Source organism: Rhipicephalus sanguineus, chromosome 4 (assembly GCF_013339695.2).
Source record: "Rhipicephalus sanguineus isolate Rsan-2018 chromosome 4, BIME_Rsan_1.4, whole genome shotgun sequence".
Classification (NCBI taxonomy): Eukaryota; Metazoa; Arthropoda; class Arachnida; order Ixodida; family Ixodidae; genus Rhipicephalus; species Rhipicephalus sanguineus.
In genome coordinates this window covers 92,627,215-92,643,183 of record NC_051179.1, presented here as the reverse complement: position 1 = coordinate 92,643,183, position 15,969 = coordinate 92,627,215, and the positions used below count along the sequence as shown (strand labels likewise).

At 49.0% G+C, this 15,969-nt stretch overlaps 1 protein-coding gene across 1 annotated transcript in view; it reads right to left on the bottom strand.

Annotated features, from left to right (window-relative positions):
- Positions 1 to 15,498, bottom strand: part of LOC119390439 (G protein-coupled receptor kinase 1-like) — a 113,346-nt gene extending 97,848 nt beyond the window's left edge. Inside the window, 1 exon segment of the mRNA XM_037658061.1 lies at positions 15,146 to 15,498. Coding sequence (XP_037513989.1) covers positions 15,146 to 15,258 — 113 coding nt within the window. The 5' untranslated portion in view covers positions 15,259 to 15,498.
- Positions 15,499 to 15,969: the final 471 nt, after the last annotated feature.

The window sequence follows — 15,969 nt, the reverse complement described above, 5'->3', positions numbered from 1 at the left end:
AGTAATTAACTACGTTACTAAATTACGAGCCCACAAAAATAATTCATTACATTACTCATTACCACAAAAGGTAATTTAATTACTGTAATATCAATACTATCAATCAGGTCTGGTAGCGGGGCACATCGCTGCCGACACGGGCTCTGACAGTAGCGGACGCTGGCAAATGGTGAGAGCCGCGGGGCGGCACGGCACTGGCTCCACAGTGACATGGGCCAGCCATTGACACTGGCAAAATAGCAATGTTTATGCAAAACGGTCTGGTGCTGGGCCTGTTGGTACATAGTATAAGAAGGATCGACGAACCCAGCCTTGAAGGACGCGTACACAATGGGAGAAAATTTCGCGAACACACACGATGGAAAGCGTGCGTGTTCGCGATTTTTTTTTTCTCTCCTCTTGTGTACGCGTCCATCAAGGCCGGGTTCGTCGATCTTTCTGACTTATGCAAAGCTACGCTGAAACCGCACCTTTCATTCAAATTTTACGGCTGTGGTGTATGACGCCACGCGTGACGTTTCGGCTCAGCTGGCGGCCACCGGATACGACGCCATTGCGCTCTTCATGGGTATGGAAACACGCGTTATACGGGAAGGGTTATATACAAACGGCACTCCCAATCCGCAGTTACCGATTGCCACTGCTGCGACCATCACACGGAGTCTTGCCAGAGTCACTCGACAGACCGCTGCCGTTGATTCCGTCACCGACAGAGAGCAGAAGTTTTTTAACCGACGCTAAATCCGCCAGCGGGTAATAAAGAGTGAGCGAGAACATGTTTCGTGCGAGCACCCGTGCGCATATACATGCCGGACTGCTTCCTTTTCAGGCGCATACGCAAACCGCCGTAAAGAAGCAAAAGCCTTTATAGCCGGAACTCTGAGGCGCCGTGCCGGAAGTGGCCAGCCAATGTGTGTACATACATAGATTTGCACACACTCTACAGCGCACCACCGCCGAGGAAGAAATAAACTACGGGGGGGGGGGGGGGGGGGGGGGGGGAGCAGCATTACGTCACGCCGCCAGACCCGCGGCGAGCGGAGCCACTTTGCTTCGCTCGTTCCATCTCACGCTTTGACGTGGCAACCACGTGCAGATGTCTCTTTTCTTTTTTCGCTTTAATCGTGTTGCCGCTACCCTCTGCTAAAATAATCTTTTTTGTTCGTCCGCGCATCCCACCATGCAAGGACTCCGCGCTCGAGGTATACCTTGTATAAGCTGCAGCAGGCCTATATACGTGTACATATATATCTTCATTTTTGTGCGCGTGTGTGTCATTTTCGCACGTGCGAAGGTTCGGTGACCAATCCGCGTGCGTTATACTTATCTATACTCAGATTAATTCGCGCATTAAAGAACCCCGGGTGGTCAAAAATTTATCCTTAATCCCCCACTATACGGCGTGCCTCATTACCACATAGTGGTCATGCCACTTAAAACCCCATGATTAAGTACGTATGATTACACGTACAAGGGCGCCTGTACCCCGCTACATTACAGTCCAATGAATAACTTACTGGTTCAGCACGACTTGTGGCAGTGTGTGTGTGTGTATATATATATATATATATATATATATATATATATATATATATATATATATATATATATATATATATATATATATATAACAACGCCGAAGACAGCGATTATATGCACATAAAAAAGCGTTGTTGTTGCTGCTAACAGAAGCAGGGTATCACTGCAGCGACAGCGATAAACGGCGACTAACGCCCAAAAGCAACAGCGGGTTGACACAGGATGACAAGCGATGAAAAATACGGCATCAAAACCGCCTAACGAAACCACAAGATCGGCCTCTCCACATACTGATATTACTGCCGCGGCATGCGATTTACTTTACTTAGCGCTATACAAAATGGTTATACGCTAAACATCACCTGCTTTTCTTGAACGCCTGCCCCTCAGAGACGGCCATGAAACCTAAATAATAACGCCACGTCGTATCATCAACTTCCACGCACGTCGCAGCGCGCTTTCTCTATGGCGCGTGTTCTCTCTATTGTATAGTCGGTCTTATGGACACATATAAGAACTTAACGATGCGAGAAGGCCGACAGCGTAATTATCGCAAAAGTACTTCCCATACCGCAATCGATAATTCAATCAATCGATCGATTAAGAAAGCGCCGGCAGCATAACGCGAGCGACGCAAGTTAAGTAGCGATCCGAAATGTCGATGGAGACAGCGTTTCGAAATGACATCTTGTCGAGACGTTGACTGCAGCGACATTTCCCTGTTGGGAGATTTTTTTTTCCCCGTCACTTCAAGCATACATCTTCCCTTGACAAGTTAGTAGCGTAGCGCATGGGTCGAAAAGAGTGGGCGAGTATATATACGTATGACTTTGCCCGACTGTATATAGAGTATTAGCACCCCCCCCCCCCCCCCCCCCGCCCACCCGAACTGCTTACGCACACGCATAGTATGGCGCTACAGATCTGAGTATGCCAGCTGTGAAAATGAAGACATTCCCGCGCGAAAGCAGACATCTACACAGCCGCGTCCGTAAGGCAATAAGGCCCGTCCTGACAGACAGTCCGCGACGGAAAAAATCTCTTCGCACGACATTTCCGAGCAGAAGAGACGCTCAGCAAAGTCGGCCCCTCCTGTCACCGCAGTGAACATCCTCGCACATTTCAACACCGACGAGCCGAGAAAAGCGTCGGGTTGACTGATGGTAGCTAAGAAAGGGGGAAAAGAATGTACTTGTCAAAAAGAAAAAAGAATAAAGGAGGCGGCGACACCTTGCCTTGGATGAGAGCAGAAAGGCATACAGCTCAACACTTCACGATGTGTGCGTGCGTGTGTGTGTGTGTGTGTGTGTGTGTGTGTGTGTGTGTGTGTGTGTGTGTGTGTGTGTGTGTGTGTGTGTGTGTGTGTGTGTGTGTGTGTGTGTGTGTGTGTGTGTGTGTGTGTGTGTGTGTGTGTGTGTGTGTGTGTGTGTGTTCGTGCAGCACATTATGCATGAGGACAGGCGACGACGGGAGGAAAAGAAGAGCTCCCTGAGAAATCCGCAGCTGCCGACGACGGCCTGCGGCGCGCACGTCACGGCAGCCGAGCGAGAAAGGAATTGTTACGCCACAGGTGGACGGCGGCGGCGGCGGCGGCGGCAGTGTCAAAACCACGCAGGAACGGCACACAAAAAGTGCCGACTCGGCTGCTGCGCCGCGAGCAGACTTCTCGCCATCGATCGCTGCCGCGCGAGATGCTTTTTAACTTTTGGCGTGACGTAATGTCCAGTGCGCCAGAATCGCTACACACGTACACCGCGCATGCAGCAGCGGTCCGTTTATATATAGGTGGCGCTTTCTCTCCGCGGCCAACGTCCTTCGTTGGTAACGCACATATTCCTCCCCCTCCTCCTCTTCTTGCCCTGTCACCCTCCTTATGCTGTGTCCGTTGTGTCTATAGCTCCTTTTTCATCTTCAATCCAATACAATCCATCAACTGGCCTCACCCTCGACATTGTTGCTTGAATGAACGGTGAAGTCGACTGAGTGCGAAGAAAGGATGGGCTCCAACTTAAATTCGACCACCCATATCAGAAGCGTCAGTAATGGGGGAGGGGGGGGGGCACTTCCTTCCCCCCTCCCCCTTCTCGCCCGCCGAAAAACTTAGCGTTCCCAAACACCCGGTGATTTATTCTAGATATGCAGTATACCGGTGGAATGAATCTAGCCCAATTAAATTTGAAACTTGTAACCAACACAGATTTATTCAGGAATAATCCGCTACTTCCGACTTCCACCGTCACATTCCCCTGACCTAGCTACTATCGGGTAAATCAGAAACCTGCGCCTGTTGTCCCGTTTATACCTGACGTGGACCTAGTTCTCTTGTTTTTCTTTTTTTTTTCTTTTTTGCTAGCCATCCCTCATGTAAATGCGGTCGATAATCAAGTCCGCGACCTCCTGACCAGCAGTGTGTGCTCTTCAACTGCACTAAACGCGAATAGTAAATCGTCTGAGCGTGTGCGCGCTAGCGCTTTATTCTCTCTTCTTTGCTTCTTTCCACATTTGCACTTGAAGAGAAACAATATTTTGTGGTTTCGAACGTCAAAACCACGATGTAGTGATGAGCCACGCCGTATAGTGCGGGGCTCCACGTTAATTGTTCACCACAAGGTGTTCTTTAACGCGCACCTCAATCTAAGTACACGTTTTCTTTTTGTTGTTGTTTTTTTCTCATTCCGCCTCCATCAAAGCGCGTCCACCGTCGCTGGGAATTGAAACCGCACCCCGAACATGGCTCTTCGTTTGAGCCCATTCTACACTGAAATAAACATTAATTGATTGATTGATTGATTGATTGATTGATTGATTGATTGATTGATTGATTGATTGATTGATTGATTGATTGATTGATTGATTGATTTACAGGCGGTATCGTGCAAGCATACAGTGTGACCCCGATCCGTGGAGAAAGGCGGCATATGAAAGCGTATCCACTCAAGGGTCGTCGTCGTGGCGGACGTGTATGACGAGATTGGTCGCGTCGTCGTCACCGCCGAGAGAGGCGTTTATGACGACGCATCGACGACGACCCCGACCCGCTTTCCTGGGCAAACGACGGGGAGGGCGACGACCCCGCACGAACAAACTATGGGTGCTAACCAGGGAACGTTCAACGACGGTGCCGAATAAGAAGCGGGATCTTTTACCGACATACCTGAAGGCGGCACACAGGCAAGGAGAACGTGCCACGACGGCGCGTTTTTCGCGGGCAGACACACGCACACACACATACACAAAGAGAGAGAGAACAAAAATGTTCGCGATGAAAATAAAAAAAAAAGTGTTCGATGTTTCATTACTACGATAATTGTCGGGATTTTCGACCCAAAATTACGACATGATTATTGGAGACGCCGTATAGGCTGGCTCCGGAAATTTCGACCAACTGGGATTCCTTAACGTGCACCTATAAATCTAAACACACGGGTGACCAGCATTCTGCATCCATAGAAATGCGGCCTCCATTCGATGCCCTGACGTTCGGAATGAAAATAATGGGGGGAATAATGTGTTTCATTACAGGGGATGTTGACTATTCAACACCCAAGAAACGTCCTCGAGGTTGTGAAGAGACACACGATGGTTTATCTTACAGCCTCATCAAGAATGATCTAGACAGACTAATCAACTGAAACGTTTGGGACGTTTATCGATGAAATATTCGTGCGCAACGCTGGCCGAAATTTCGATACGGCGCAGCTATTCAAGCTATAAAAAACCGATCGCCACTGGTATTGGCATTTCAGGTTATTAAGCCTTAAGCCTAAATGTGGATGAAAATGAATGGTCCTGAAATTGCCGGTACAAGTTAGGCAACAAAAAATAATAATAAATAAAATGCCAAGTATACATATAGTGTTTCTGGTGTTACTGCAGACGCAAGCATCGTCGCAAAAACATCCTCACAAAGGGGCAGGGGATGTCACCGGGTACATGCACCGTAATACGTCTGTCCATTGTGTTGCAGGCTCCGAGTGTACACAGTGCCGCGTAGTTTCGTAATATGTGTAACTACTATATACCGCTCCCGGCAAAAGTGAAACCGAGCCTCCTCGCCCGTTTGCCAGAGCATAAACGAAACAAGCAAAACGAAGGGACCTCTCACGCACCAAGACACACAGAAGGACAGAGAGCTCATCTCCAAACGATCCCGCCGTGCATTTAACACAGCCGCGTCGCGTGGTGACCTTATATATACGTACGTGCCTGCAAAACGTCGTGTCCTTTCTGCGTGTGCTCGCCCCCGCTGCATCTGATTACACGCTCGATGCACGCAGCGTCGACGCAGTGAATCAATCCCGAGCACACAACTTGCGTGCAGTGTGTCCCGAAGTGAAGAAAAAAAAAAATCATAAGACTAAGAAGGAGCGTCACGTGACAGCCTTGAAACGGTGGCATTTAAATGAAGGGACACCTGACTAGGAGACCTCCATTCAGAACTGCACGGTTTACGGATAAGTCATCCGTCCCCGAGTGAACGGAAAAGGACACGGAAGTTCCATTGCGTAACCACCCGTGAAGGCAGGGACATGAGCTTAGAAAGCCCGTACGAGATATGACCCGCAGAAAAGCGGCCGGAGAAGGCGGCATCACAGTTGATTTGATCAAAGATGCACGGAGAGGATATCACATTCAACAAACTTGCGACACTCCATACATGCAATGTCTTGAGACCGAAAATGTGCCGGGGAGCTGGAAAAACGCCAACGTTATAAGTACATGAAGGAAGGGAATTTTGGGGGCTCGCTTCTTTGTTTGACACTACCTTAATGAAAACCAGCAGATAAAGTAAAGGGGACGAAAAGACAACTTGGCGCCGGCGGCAAGTTCTCTTTTCCGTCTAATTTACTTTCTTCACATCTTCATCACAATTACTACAATACACTTTTAAAAAAAAACAGTACAATTAGCGTCCCTTACACCTTCCTTGCCTTCATTATCTGCTGGTTTTCATTAACGTTATAACACGTAATACAAAACAAGAGAGGCGTAAAAGACCCGTCAGCTTACCTTCCGTTTAATACAAAATATTTACGAAGGTAATTTCAAACGGGATAAGAGAATCGCTTGACTTAAACCAACTTAGAGAGCAAGTTGGCTTCAGGAAAAGGTACACGGACCACAGGCACGTGATTTATTATAGTCAGTTGAGGAATGCACTGAGCACAACAAACCACTTTATGTAGCTTTTATAAACTAAGAAAGTGCATTCATCTAGGTAAGGATACCACCGGTCTTGGAGGTAGTGCATAATTAACAAGGAGTAGTTTGAACATGTAATGTATTAAATACCTTATCCAGCATCTACAAATATCCTACAGCCACGCCGCTTTTCTACAAGATAAGCAACAGAACTCCGATAGAGAAGGGGGCCAAGCTAATAGGTACGATATCTCCAATGTTATTGAATGCATGCTTAGAAGTATCCACACGACTAGATTGGAAGTAAATATTAATGACTGACGGAAACAGACTCCTCGACCAGCGGTTTGCAGGCGATATCGTGCTCTGCAGCAGTGACAGCGACGAAATGAAAATAGATTACTGAAGACCTAAACCGATAAAGCATCGAAGTATAGGGCTAAATATGAATGATGCTAAAGACAAGGATAACACTCGATAGCTTGGCGAACGAACGAGAATTGAAAATGAGCAACCATGGCTTTTAGAATCTATGCTAGAATGTGTATATCTATAGATCAATTGCTAACAGGAGAGCCTACTCGTGAGAGGAAAAAAAAATCATCGAAGAAATAACGATGGGCTGGGGCTCATGCGGCAGAAACTTCCAAATCTGCACAGGCAATTGACCGTATTACTGTCGCCAAAGCAAAGAGTGCGCAATCGTTGCGTACTGCCAGTACTAACATATATCGAGCTGTAACTTGGATGAACAAAGCAACCCGAGAATAAGGTGAGGACCACGCTTATGATGGGCGTAATATTAAGAGACAGGAGAATGGGTCAGAAAACAAAGTTGTCCATACTCTATTTGACATTAAGAGAAAGAAATGGACCCATGTACGTTTCACACAATGCGTTGGAAAGACAATCGGTTAGAGTGACGAAATAATGGATGCCGAGAGATGGGGAATGCAAGCGATGACGACAGCGCGAGTTAAGCGGCGTGACGAAATAAAGACGTTCCCAGGAATAACATGCCAATCAGCTCGCACGAGGTGCAGGGCAACACTGGAAAGGCCTTCGCCATACAGTGGACACAGAACAGGCCGTGAATGACGATGACAGAGAGAAAAACGTTTTCCTCGTAATAGTAGATTGGCATTTCCCAATACCACAGGCTCTTTCCGTGAGAAGAGGCCCGGTGAAAAATGCGCAAAAAAGAAAACGCTGGTGGCGATCGCGCCTTCGGGATCCCGCACCAAGTCAACCTATGGGTGGTAAAAGTGAATTATGGCCAGCGTCTTGAGGGAGCCCCAGATTTACCGCATTTACCGCAGAGCGAGTACGGAGAACTTTTATTAAGCTGATGTGGTCAATTAAAATATGGGGAAAAAAAAAGAAAAGACTTCGATACCCGTATCGTCGCACTGACCAAACGTTGGCACTGACGTTCTAATGATCAGTCTAAACTGGTTTAGCGTTCACGCCCGCGTCCCTTTGAAACAAGGCTCATGGGAAGCATGGCAGTCATGACGTCATATGGAAGCGGTAATTTCTAGCCGCGTAGATCGTGGGGAAGAAGTAAAACGGGTGGTAAGGACATGGTACATGCCCTTGCCATCCGTGACATTTATAGACATCATAACTCTATTAAACATTAAACTCTCTGTTAGAGAGTTTTAGTGCCGGGGAACCCAAGCGGCTTCCGTACACACGTTGCGTTCCTTTGCACTCCCACCCGCACACAAAGAGAATACAAAGGAACGCAAGCGCCTTGTGGGACCTGGCACTAAAACTCTCTAACGTTTACAGTGATGTAGAAACCCGGGACGGCTCACTTCCCGGGATCCAACGATCCGCCCGGGCCTCCGAATTAAGAGGGGGGAGGGCGGAGCCAGATGAGGCGAGGCAAACAGAAGCCATATGCTGCGCGTGACATCAAGCTCCCCCCTTATAGTTCCTTCATCCATTCAGCGCGCACTCCTCTCTCTTCAAGACACGTGCGTATATAGTCGTCGCCGTGAGCCCTGACACGCGACGATTCATGCGCTCTCTGCACTCAAACAACGTGACGGCGGAACTTATAATCGACGACGTACAACCACGACGACGACGAGTGGGGAGCACGAGGCGCACGAACAAAAGAAAGGCCAACGCGCATGTGGGTTACAGCAACGTCGAGAAAGCCAGCATCGCGACACAGCGGGATACTCGAGAAAAGATGTTCTTCGATTCTACACACACACGACGACGACGGCAAAGGTCATTGTCGTGCTCCTTTTCTCCGAGTATCTATACATCGCAGATGAGCGATCGCACGCGTACACACACACGCAGAGAGAGAGAGAGTGCGCAGACGAATGAGATGACTCGGCGCGTGTGCGTATATGCCACCACTTCCGACGAGCCCATTCACTACAGTGGAACGAGTCGACGGCGCTGCTGATACGGTCGGCTATCTCCGACCGACAACGCGGGCATAACGAAAGAGTCGGGACAATGCGAGATGCGCATTAGCAGCATCCCTTACAGCGCACCTGCGCATAAAGGATTCCCGCGCTTTTTTAGCTAGGAAAGTTGCGTTATGCGGTTATTATTTATTATTATTATTATTATTATTATTATTATTATTATTATTATTATTATTATTATTATTATTATTATTATTATTATTATTAAGTAGTAGTATTAAATGCGATGCATTTCTTAACGAACCAAAGGCACTTTGGCCTTTTCTATCTGTATGTCTATACTCGTTTACAACCTGAGAAAAAAATTCAGCTCCGCTAACAGCCATCGCTGTCCATCCCACGTAGAATTCGCATAAATGCTCCATCCAACAGCGTCTACTCATTTTCGATACGTCATGCACTTGACGAGCGACTCTGATAGCTGACTTTCCCGTACAGATCCACGTTTGTGTCGCTGATTCTAGGTCGGAAACGTGAACGTCCTCGTAAACTTCGTCAGGAATTCTGACATCGGCGCTCAGACAAACAATGTTTTAAGGTAGTAACGAACAAGCTTTAAAGGAGTACCGACACGATTTTGAGGCGTCGCAGAAGGGACATTTTTCGTTTCCTTGGTATGCAGTGTCAACGCTCTCCGCACACCGGAGTCGGAGAACACGTATAAAATATTTTAATTTGACTTCGAAGCTTTCGTCGCTGAGCATCTGCAAGCCAGCCCCACTGCAATGGACATTATCCCGACGAGTCAACACAGTTCCCCCGAGTTTGCGAGCTCTGCGTCCTGCATGCAGCCTAAATCGCAGAAATCACTGTCGGGGTCACTGGACGACAATTCACTCGCCGTTGTTTATGCGCACCACGAGCAGATGACAGATTTTCCGCTAGTACGTCGCGAGTTTCTGTACCCCCGTGACGTCACACTGCTATGAAACGTCACTGAGAAGCTGCCCCCTCGATATCGAAACCGAAAGTGTCTTTTTAAGGTAGCGGTAATTAAAATATATACGATGCATTCCCAGGCACCACAATGCTCGTTTTAGGTTTCTCAACACCACTATTTTTATTTAGAGCATCAATCCGAAAATTTTTAAAATTCGTGTCAGTACTTCTTTAACTGTTAACATGCGTAGTGTTTCCATTGGCCGAGAAAGAAAGTACTTACGGTTCGAGCGGAAACCAGCTAGTCTTTCACGGGAAGAGGGCAGGCGTGCCGCCGTTTTGTGCGCGGAGCTGGCATTCTTTTATTAAGTTATTGAGCAGAGTATAGACGGGTATATCAATCAATACCTGATTAGCTCAAACGGGTTATTGGCGACTGCGCGCGGCTTCGAAAAATGGCGACGGATATCGTCAGTGCCACCACCAAAGATATTCCTTTCTTTTTTCTTTACTTCGTGCTTTCCGTTGCCACCGCGTAATGCAAGCCGTGGTATGGAACGCGCGACCGCGCAGAGCAACGCAGCAGGCTCCACTGCTGGGACGACACCCCGACGAACGACGACTCGTGCTTTGACTCTCGCATCACTATACGCACTGTGCGGCACGAAATGTCAACGCTTCCGATGTCGATCGCGCCCGGTCACGTATACGCATACAGAGCAGAGCAGAACGTGCGACAGCTTTGCGGGGTTCATGCTATGCATGTCGGACACTGCTGCCGCGACAAGGAAGGGTCACGGCGAATACGGCCGTCGCGCACGTTTGCGACAGCTCCGGCACTAAATGTCAACACTGGAGCCCCCCCCCCCCCCTTCAGCATATATAAGTTGGCTACCTGTCTATGCAGATACACCTTGCAGGTCCAGCGCATGGGCTACACACACACACACACACACACACATTATATATATATATATATATATATATATATATATATATATATATATATATATAATATATATATATATATATATATATATATATATATATATATATATATATATATAAAGATGAAAATGATGGCTTTCATATTCGAGTAATCTTCAGACGAATGCATAAAGACCCTGCGAGTTTTTTTGGTTTTTTTTTCCTTTGCATGCATTATTGCCTGCTCGGGAAGATGGAATGCACGCGCGTGTTGCATTTGGCATCGATTACCTGCCACGGCATTCCGCTCATCAGAGGGGCGTGGCACCACTCATCGCCACTTGTTTACATAAGAAACCAGAAGCGCCGCAGTAAACACGGCCGGGCGGATACACCTATACACAGCGAGGCAGTAGCCGTGTCGAGGTGAGAACAACGTGACGCCCTTCATCGCGCAACTCATCGAGGCATGCGGTATAGGAGGATGCAAGGTCGCGGCTAATCCTATTACGTCCCACCCACCCGCGTATATATAACTCAAGCGCGACTTGACAGCTTGATGAGCCACATCCGCGCGTGCCAGTTGCCGACGCCACCGACGCTTGCATTTCTGCACGCGCGCAGGGTGGCCTGTCAAAACAGCTACGTCTTTAGAACGCGTGCGTTAAGGGTTTTCTTTCTTTCCTTTTTTTTTTTTGCGGTGTTCGGTTACAAACAGCGCGAGCATCGCGGCCCGTGTGTATACCTGTACACGCGCTGATCGCGCGCTTTATACCGACGTACAGCGACGAGAATCGAGTTTGAGGCAACGAAAGACTCGCCGATACGGTTTTATCGTATCATCCGAAAATCGTATCATCCGGAACAAGCGCTAGAAAAGTCGCGACAATGGGCGGTACTCGGTGACAAACTCGAGAGCAAAGCTTTTGTGTGGCTTTCCGAAATCGACGGTGTATATATGAGGCATGGATCTTTCTCGATCTTTCTCTACCGGTGGCGATTTTTCTCCTCGTGAAACATTCTGTTTCTGTGAACATTCCGTGAAAACATTCCGTGAAACATTGCGTGAAACATTCCGTTCGTGGGTCGTAAGAGAGAGAGAGAGTGGAAGAGAGGCAAAGGAAAGGCAGAGAGGTTAACAAGGGTACGCGCGGTTTGCTACCCTACGCGGGAGGAGGCTAAGCTATATAGTACGCAGGAGGAAGAAGAAAAAAGAAAGCTACGAGACTTAATATCAGTTAAAATCCCACTTCTGCAGTTGCATTATCCAAATTTCCGATGAAAAATGCGACGGCATTGACCGTACGAAAATACGCTGCTATACTATCGGACGTATAGAAGCCGAGAAATGAAATGAAAAAAAAAAAAAAAAGACCTACCCGAAAACCAGTGTTACGCAGAAAACGTACACGAGAAAAGTATTTAGCAACTGCAGCCGCCCTTCGAGATACCCTAATGCAGAATCGTTCCAACGAGATCTCCGCAGTAAATGGTATACGAGGGTCACGGCGCTTAATAGGTGGCAATCGATCATCAATCGCGAAGCAATGTCCTCACTGATCTTTACCGTGAACTTAAACGCGCGTGCGCTCGATGAAGGAGCAGCACTTGAATAAAACGACATTCCCGAGTTTCACGCACGTAGTAGTGCATATATCACAGACGTTCTCGCGGGAGAGAAGAAGCACATCTTTCTGGACTGTGTCACGGAGGTACGAAGAATGACGTCACTGCCCCGGCAGTGCATTTTTGGGGGGATGCACGCCTGTTTACCGCTGCCCAGAGGAGATTACGGCGTCGCCCTGGGAGCGTTCTCTGAAAAGGTCTACACACTGCAGACTTAATTCATAATTCATCGTCCTTGAAATGTGCGTATGTATATGAGGAGAAATGGGCAGTGTAAGCATTTTAACCACTCAGCAACAGCAAAATTTCCTTGAAAAAAGCGTTCGACAGCCGCGTAGGGCACAGCATGCCGAAAATTCTGATCGGCCGCAAACACAATGCGTATAATAATATAAAAGCAGTCTGTACGAGAAAACAGACGAAATCGACGCGACAAAGCAACAGAACGATACCAGCCGTGATTTCCTTTTTTTTTTCCTTCTTGTTAGCATCTACACCATAGCGGTGCGAACATTTATAATAGGTGGACCTCGATCCAACGCCGCCGCAACTGCCACGACGTCCGATGGCCAGAAACAGCGGGGTTATCGAATTCGGCCATATATATGAGCCGCGTGGCTTTTTTGCACGCCCGTATAGTAGGTAGAGTACTACGCTACGCACGCACGCAGGGACACCGCAGCACGGTTCGCAAAGCGGCCACCATCAATCACACGTCGCTTCGCTCGCGCCGTAAACGAACGTTTCCGTTCGATACATGCCACACACCGCGCGCTGCAGTTCCTTTTTCCAGGACCGTTTGGACGTCTGCTGAGAGCCGCGGGGAAAAAAAAAAAGAAAAAAAGAAAGCCAGCGGTGTTTGCACGATCGAAATGTGACGTCCTGCACTCCTAAGGACACGCTTTTCCTTTCCTCTTCTTCCTCACCCACCGCCACTACATAACTCACGACTCTTTTTTTTTTTTTCTCGTCTTTTTTTCCTCGCACGCGAGCTCGTAGAGACGTCCGTGAGGAGAGAGCACGAACACAATTCACGTCGACGTCGTCCGAGCCGGCACTCGCGTGCTGCTTTCACCTCCTATCCAGAAAGAATGAAGCCGATTATGAGGTCCCAAAGTACACGTTAGGAGAAAACAGCGGTAGGAAGCCGTCCCATGTCCACATCAGCCACCGGCGGGGGCCCAGTCATTAGCGCTATACGCCACCGATAAGAAAAACAAAAAGTAGGAGAAAAGAAGAGGAGGGGGGAGGGAGGGAGGGGCGGCAGCCGGTAGTCCGGAGAAGAGCCTGTCGATTATCCGGCCGTTTGTTATTGTTACCGGGCAAGAGAGCTCACGCTAGCGCGTCAGCGGGCGAAACGGGAAGCAAAATACATAACCGTGGCGATGGGAACAAAAATAATAAATGCGGGCAGCCGACAGACAACGAAAAGGCCGCGCGCGGCCCCCGAGCCCTGCACGGAAAGAAAAGAAAAAAAGAAAACGGTCTGGAGAACACGGAGGTGGCGGCCAGCAACGGAGACAGTACGCACTCTGTGGCGCGCACGAAAAATGCGGCCCGCCGAAGAGAGATGCGTTGTTGATTCGGGCTTAAAACATAGCTGGGGCTCGCACTTCGCCCTTTTCCGCCGTGACCTCCGGGAAAAGGCAAACGATTAGGGGGCGTACTAAATGCGAGAAGGAACGAGCCGCCCAAGGATGACTCGCGCACGCGAGAAGATGAAGAAGAGAGGAGGATGGAGAGTCACACGGCATGGGCGAACAAAACCGAAACCTCGCCTCAGTGCTGCTTCCCGTATAACAGCGGACAGGGATCAGATTAAATTAATAAGGAGTCAAAAGCGCGACTTCCGAAACCGTGCTCGTCGGATGCCCTTTTACAGAAGAGTCGGCGCCTACTCAATAGGCGCCAGTTTTTGTTGGACAAATGGAGCGTGTTTCGTCACACCGCTGGCACGGACATCCCGCTTCGTCGAAGTGGCCACGGCGACGGAGATAAAAAAATAAATAGAAGAAAAGTGGAAAAGCGCTTAAAAGTCAACGCCGCCGGTGGCACCGGGCGGAAACAGTGCGGAGGGGGGTGAAAAATGAAAGGAAACTGCTGTCCGACTTTTTGTTTTTCTTTCGAAATCCTTTCTGTTTCGTTTTCGCGAGGAAAACAATAGCAGTGCGCTTAGGATGCATTACGTTGTTTACAATGGGGTTGCACACAATGCACGAAAATGCGGCCGGGCCAGCTGCCTGCCTGCCGTGCGAGCGAAGCGAGAGTGCCGTGAGCTGTCGCCGGGCGCTGCGTCGCTAGAGGAATACACATTTCCCGTTGTTCCGTACGCTTAGTGCGCACGGATCACACGATGAAAACGCAGGCTCGATCGCAGTTCGAACTCTCTCTCGCGCCGTGCACGCGACGAGTACTGCGGGGGGGGGGTACGAGAAATCGCGAAACGAAACCAGCCCGGCGAGCACCACGGTTTTTCTAGAGCAAGTTGCACCGGGATATCTCACACACACGCACAAACTCTCCGGGATTAAACTTGCGCGCGTCGTGAACGCGATAGACGCAGACAGTGAGGCCCTTACCTCGGATCCGGAAGCACAATTTTCTTGCTCGCGCGTGCGGCCGGCGTGGACTTGCTTTTCTCCATGGCCATGAGATAGCTGACATCGGCCAGCACGGCTTCGAGGTCCGCCATGTTTGACGCCTAGGCCTAGCCCCCCCCTGGGCTACGGGACCAGTCGTCCGAGTCCGGGCCTCTGTGGGGGCGGTCGCTGATCGCGTACACACACTGGGACGAGACCGGCACGGCTCAGCGCGAGTCGCTGTCGAGTTCCGAGGCCCACATGACGCGCGACGGCGCACACGCACACCAAGCCGCGATGCTCACGAATGACGCTCGCAGCCCCGCTGCTGATATTTCCCCCCGCAGCCAGCGGCAGTCGTTGTCGCTTCGCCTCGCCCACACCAGGCGGCGGCACGCGACGCACTACCACCCGGAGTTCTTCAATCATACTAGTTGCGGGACTGCGTTCCAAAACCCAAACATGCGCGTAACCTAATTTTATGAAAAACTTGCACATTGTTGCGCCATGTAAGACCAGTAATACAACACACAAACACAAATATTAGTATTGTTAGTGCTAAATGTTAGTTTATATTTTACTTGACAGATGCCAGGACAATCAGCAAGTTTTAAAATTTTGGCCAATGCGAGTTTGGATTTTGATACATGGGGCCTTTGGAGAGTTTCGCATCTCATATTATTGACGAACTCTGACTGCCACCACAACTCCCCCGCCGTGCTCCCAGCCATGCACTTTTATGCTTTATTCACCTGGCGCTCGCTGGCCTTTTCGACGCGCGTTCCCCCAAATCCCGGAGGTTGTTAGTTCGCCTACTTATTACG